Source organism: Zeus faber (genome assembly GCF_960531495.2).
Source record: "Zeus faber genome assembly, chromosome: 2".
In the NCBI taxonomy this organism is placed as follows: Eukaryota; Metazoa; Chordata; class Actinopteri; order Zeiformes; family Zeidae; genus Zeus; species Zeus faber.
In genome coordinates, this window is record NC_137189.1 from 40,602,684 (window position 1) to 40,608,966 (window position 6,283).

A 6,283-nucleotide genomic window follows, 5' to 3' on the forward strand; every position below is an offset into this window, starting at 1 on the left:
AGAATTAGGCATTTAACTTGAACTCAGTCTCAACCTCTTGTGGGCAAGAGTAGATTGTTACTGTAGTGTAAGTTTACTATGACTTTACCATTTGGTGTATAGGCTTATATCGCCAACATGTTTGCGGTTTTAACGCTTCTATTTAATGCCAGGTTGGTTGTGCATCTCCCTTTCTATCACCAGTTCTTACTGTTCATTTCAGACATAGGACTGCACATGGCATTTTTCGGATAGTTTTTCCTTTTAAGTGTTAATTTTTTTCTACTTCTGCCAGTTTCTTTTGTACACCTTTATTTGCCTACTGTTTTGACGTGAGCTACCACCAAAATTCCCACTCCGGGGATGATCACCCATCTAGATTTTTTTTTTATTTTGAAAATACAAGACCCCACTCAGAAATGGCTAGAAACATTTAATGGTCTCGTCACGTGCACACGGCATATTTGGAGAGCTTGCGTGGCCTGCCGCAGACGACGGCGGCGGTGACGACGAGCAGCGCCACGGCCAGCGCAGCTCCAGCACTGCACAGCAGCACCAGCGACCCAGGGGAGCCCACTGCAGAGGAAAGAGGGGGGGTTAAATGGGGACTGATTTGTCACTGCTGTGGTAATTTCAAACAACTAAGGGAGTTCATATGCATCCCCGATCTTTTCGTTTACCCGAGCCGAGCCCGGCGCGCCCGCCCGGTCAACGAGGGGTAAGCGCGACCGCTCCCTTACCTGCACGGGACAGCTCGCGCTTCTGGACCAGATAGGCGAGCTCGGCCGGAAACACAGTGATCTGAACCGGCTTGTCCACCCGTTCACCGTCCCTCACCACGATGGGGCCCAGAGCTGCCTCAACCTCCCACTGCGAGTCTACGGGAAGGGGGAGGCGGGTGGGGCAAATTAACATCGGAGTTGATTAAATGAACGGATACATCTACTTAACAGCAGCGATCCAAAGCCTTCATTAACACAACTGACTGGTTGTTAGGAAACTAGCCCAAATAATTTCTCCAGAGGAGCAAACAACCTCCACCACAAGCCGTCAGACACGTGAGCGTATCTAACCGGGGTGAAGCGTTAATTGCATACGAGCCCCGAGGTGACTGTAGTTTCAGCTACTTGTTTCGACTCGTCTAACTTATTTGGGGGGGCTGTACCTGCAGGGAATTTGTAAAATTAGTTCTCTCTTTAATTATACATTAGACAGGTGGTATTGGCCGCACAGTTTAAAACAAGACAACTTCAGCTCAAGCCTAATAGTGGTTTATGGTCAAATCCATGCCATTCCCCTATAGATTTGGTGAACCCCATCAGGCGCCTCAACGATGTAACAGCGAATAGTGTCTAAACATCAGTAGTTCTCAACAGCTTTGACAGCTGCCAATGTGTATAATTAATAATACAATTATTAATTATTTACATGAAATTGTTTTTTTTAGCCCTTTAACAGCGCACTGGATGACCGCACTCCTCAGTCCGTGAAATAAATCAGAACGGTTCAACTCCTCTGTTACGTTAGTCTCCTGAGGCGGTGCAAATGAGTATCGTGACGCTAGACCAGCGGGAGAACCCCCGTTCTGAACGACTTCCAGCGGGAAGCGAGTCGAAAGGGCAACGAGCGTTTTGCCCCCCCCCGTTCCTCAACGAAATTCCCGTTCTTGAAGGAGATGCATTTTCCGGCACTCACCGGCATCCGCGGCCAAGCTTCTCCGTCTTCTCTGGCTGCCGCAGCTGCTCTCGCAGCAGCTGCATACCTGGTTGTCCCCGCCTGAGGCCACCCATCTGTCAAGTGAAATCGCCACCATTATAACTCCAAATACATTTCGGCTCAAGTCGTGCTTCTACAATTTGACCCCCCCAGCCCACAATGTTCAAGTCAACTAAAGAGCCCATCATGAGCTTAACTGTGCTGTAACCCCCCCCCCTGCCACCACAACCCCTGTGGAGAATTACAGATTTACCTTTTGGCCTCAGTCAAATACGAACACGCTTTATGTTCGAGACTGATGGGCATGGAAACTGTCGTCGCCTTCAGATGACACGTAATGTAAATCTAAAAAAAAAGAAAAAAGCAAGTTCTAGATTTCACTCAACAGGTTCAAATCCCATCCTGGTTGCACAAACATTTTCACACCACTGAATATATTGGGATATTCTGATGGGATTTTGGTTTACCAAAATCCAGATAAGACTAGTGTTCGATAGATATTTCTGTGCACTCTAAGCAGTTGAACGAGGGGGTTTAGTGTCTTATCCAAGTATGTGCGCCATGTGCTGGCAGCTGTCAGCCACACGACAGGGGAACATTTTCAACAATTGAGGGCAGTTTCACAGGGTTTAATCCAAATCAGGACTATGCTAATCCGACCAGAATTTAAAAGTGCCTTTGAGAGGTTGCTGAATTTCAAGGTCAATAAGTTCTAGACTAAGCTCGTGAAAGACTCGTCACCGCCGTCTCGGTGCTGGTCTCAGTCCATATCACCCTGGTCCACATCCATTAATCCTAAAGATAAACCTGCCTCTGGCCAGCTTTAAGATTCCATTTAGACCTAGATTAGACCTCTAAGTCTTCCTTCTGGAAATCAGATGTTTTTAAAAACCCAGACCAGGGCCAAGTCCGGCACTATTTCGAACCGTGAGTGAGAGGCCGTTTTTCAGTTAGTCCAGATTAAAAAGTGTGATTCGTCGAAGAGCAGGCCTAATCTGTGTCCGCCAAACCGCCACTCAAAGTCATCAGCTGTGCAAATGAAGTAGGAAAAACGTGTCCCTTGTTACGCAACACAGATCCATGGACATACAGCCGGACACTTAGAAATGCTTTCTTTGATCGCTCGTTACGTCACCGCGGCGCTATCTTACGGTATTCCTCTCGTCCTGGCGGAACCTGAACGTCTGCAGCTGAAACCGCAGCTTGTCCTCCTGGGTTCTGTGCATGAAGTAGGACTTGGCGCCGGTCAGCTTGGAGTCCGTTAAACACCTGAACAAAGAGGAGTGAAACCATCGAAAACGGACCGAACAGGCGGGTCCCCCGCCGTAGCGATCAGAGACGAGGCAGCCGGCGGACGGCTTCGTACCCGTGGTTGGCGATGAAGCGGTAAGCGGGCAGGGAGCTGGGGTCGGGCTCCGGTGTCGCCACGCAGCTGTCGACGTGGACCCTCAGCGGAGCGTGGTGCGTCTGGAGGACCGAGGCCTCGATGTGCATCACGTCGCTCACAGAATAGACGCTGGAAGGCCTCTCCGACTGCCAGTCCCCTGGAATACAACGGGGAAAAAAATAGGAGATCCGGTTAGAATGATTCCGAGTAGCAGTCGCGGACTTCCGCGGCCGAGACATTATAGTCTAATCTGGCTGAGCAATCTTTCTCGAAGGGCGCAAGAAAAATGAAATCAAGCCCGGTCCTTATTGTGTTTGGATTACAGAATTGGGTTTTCAGCGGAAGACAAAAACAACCCCGCTCCCAGCCGCACTTGTGGGTAAACACACCGCACATTTCCAGCACCAATTTGATACGGTGGATAAACGGATGATTATGTAAACTAAATGCAAGCGAACACATTTGAATGAGGTTTAGTAACTACCCCAAGATGGAAACTGTGAACAAAATAAGAATGGAAAATTTAAATACATTTGCAGTCCCGGCCAACACAACAGATACAGTCACGTCGAACAATCTCAGCGCCGTAAAAATCAATCTCCGGTAAATTAGCCCAAAAAGGAAGGCTCTGTGATTGTTTGCGGAGCGTCAGCTGTGCGTTTTCGTGTCACGGGCGTATGCGAATAATTTTCTGACAAGTGAGGCCGGTGATGGGGCCTGAATCAAAGCCCTGTCATTTCATGTTCCTCCCGGTAGGACACACACACACACACACACACACACACACACACACACACACACACACACTAGAGCGGCAACAACGTCCCCACCAGTCATGAGACGCAGGGAGAAGAGCAGCTGTTGCTCTACAAACTTGCTGGACGCGTAGGGCATCCAGGTGGGCATCAGAGCATCGCTGTGAACCAGCTGCTTCCTGGGAGGGGAGGGAAGGGCAATTAAAAGCCAACATGGTCTGAAGCGGTCAAAACTTCACACAGTTCACGACGACGGGGTCAGGCAGCCCAAGGTGGAATCACGCGCGTCCCACCAAAAGGGGCCGCTGGATACAGGCGAGCCGGGGTCGTTACCTCCGGTAGTGGCATTGGATAACCACCTCGACGGGGTTGGTCTTAATGACCAAGGTGTCACGTATGGGTGTGGGCGTGTACACCAGAGAGAAGGTGTAGATCAGGGCTGAATCGGTCATCTGAAAAAAAAAAAAAAAAAAGTGCTGAAGATTCAAGTCACCGAGACCCACTCGTCACCACCGTTCCAAAGAGGAACAAGAGACACTAGAAATCAAATTTGAATAAGTAAGTCAACAAAACACGAAGCCCACTCATACCCCCATTTTGCTGCCGCAGCCCTGCAGCTCGGTGTTAAACTGCACGACGTGGTCGGCGGTTCCGTTCGCGGCGCAGCCTCCCAGGGTCAGGTCGGCCGGGTTGATCAGCTGACCATTACCTCGGAACAGAGGGGGAGGGGGGGGGGGGGAAGACTCTTTATGGACCCTCGTCTCCCACCGCCGCAAAACCCGGAGTTAGCCAACGGTTGAACCGACAGGGAAGCCATTACCTAGAAAGTTCTGCTTGACCGCTACCTCGGCCGACCCCTCGCCGCAACGGACCGTGATGCTGTGAGCCGGCACGGGGACGGGCTGCTCAAAACTCACCGGCACCTGGAACGTCAACCGGAGTTATTACATCTAACCCTTATCGAGAAGGGTAGAGCGCCGACTGAATGGGAATCGGATTCCGGCTTCTTAGAGGGGGGTGAACATCTGTCGCCTCCACCCACTGCCGAGCCTCGGCCGCTTTTATAACATTTTGGTGGCCTGGTTCCCGTGGAGATTGGACGGACGGCCTGCACGCTACCTGGTTCAAAGCCATCCTGGGCCTGGCTTTCTTTTGGTCTTCGACCGGCCCCGTGGGATCGGTTCCCGCCGTCGGCCGAACCGGGTCCCGTTCGTCGACGCCCAGCGGCTCCGCGGCCGGCGCGCCGGAGGGAGAGGGGAGGCTCGGGGCAGAAGGGCCCGGGTTCCCCTCCCCCGCGTCGCTGGGGGTCGACAGGTCCGGGATCTGGCCGCCGGCGCCATCGACGCCCGCATGGCTTGGCGGGTCCTGTGCGGCGCAAAGCTCTCCGCCCGAGAGGCAGAACACCAACCAGAACAAAGCTGCTACTCCAAGCCCCATCGCAGCTCGAAACAGAGCGGCCCAGGTGCTTCCAGGGAGCTTCACTTGAACCTTCTGATCAAAACCAGGTTTGAGAACTTTTCTCAAGCTCCTCCCACTTCTGATTAGTGATTGAATTCCATTCTTGCAGAGTCTGGTCTTTAGAATTGCTTCCCTTCACCCCGTGGAGGCTGAAATTATTTGGGGACTTATCTATTTACCCAGGGTCCTTTATTCCTTCAATGTTTCTTCAAACTGAAGAGGTGACTGTTCCCTCGACAAAAAAAAGAGGAATAATAACCTCTGCTGGATTAACAAAAATGCCTAATCTAGAAACCATCATAGTTGGATTGTGTATTTTTGTTAATGTGCCAGAGGTATGGATTATTCTTGCTTTTATGTTGAGAGAACAGAGGACATTGGGAACAATTCCAGATCTACTCGACTGGAGGGCATGGGGTCTCGACAATCAAAAGTCAAGACAATAGATAACCACTAGTCTTGGAAATCTCTTAAACGTTTACTCCTCAACAGCACGCGTGGGAAATTTATTGAATTATTCAATTGGGGCATTTCATGTGAATTGTATCCTCATTGCATTTAGCTGTTGTCAATTCCAAATTAAATGTTTTTATTGTTATTATTATGATTATTCGATTATTATTCGTAATATCAATTAGGTCTTTCCTATTTTCCTCTCACAGGTCTCCTCCAATTGACACATAATCCCAATCTGATAAAATGTAGTTTGCTGTCTAATTTACAAGATGTGGTCGTGTGAACACGGCAAAAAAAAGTTGCCCGGCATCTCTCATCTGTGTGTGCAGAACAAGGAAAGCTGTGCGTAATTAATCATTACACTAAGACAGAAAGTTTCACAGGAACCCGTCTTCTTTTTCTCTCACGGAGGATCGTTGAATGAACACGCTTTCCAGGTCAGAATTTCCCATAATGTGATTTGGCAGGATCATTCCTGTGCCGCTCATCGTCTTTGCTTCATATCGCAGCTTTGGAGAAACCTACCGCTGAA

General features: G+C 49.8%; 1 protein-coding gene across 1 annotated transcript; it reads right to left on the reverse strand.

Annotated features, from left to right (window-relative positions):
• Positions 1-424: 424 nt before the first annotated feature.
• On the reverse strand, positions 425-5,274 carry LOC307247793 (zona pellucida sperm-binding protein 3-like; the record flags this gene model as incomplete). Its single annotated transcript, XM_080023914.1, has 11 exons — positions 425-555; positions 720-857; positions 1,675-1,769; positions 1,949-2,040; positions 2,847-2,964; positions 3,062-3,239; positions 3,913-4,016; positions 4,171-4,289; positions 4,428-4,546; positions 4,658-4,760; positions 4,957-5,274. 11 exons carry the CDS (start codon positions 5,272-5,274, stop codon positions 425-427), a joined length of 1,515 nt encoding a protein of 504 aa, XP_079880040.1.
• Positions 5,275-6,283: the final 1,009 nt, after the last annotated feature.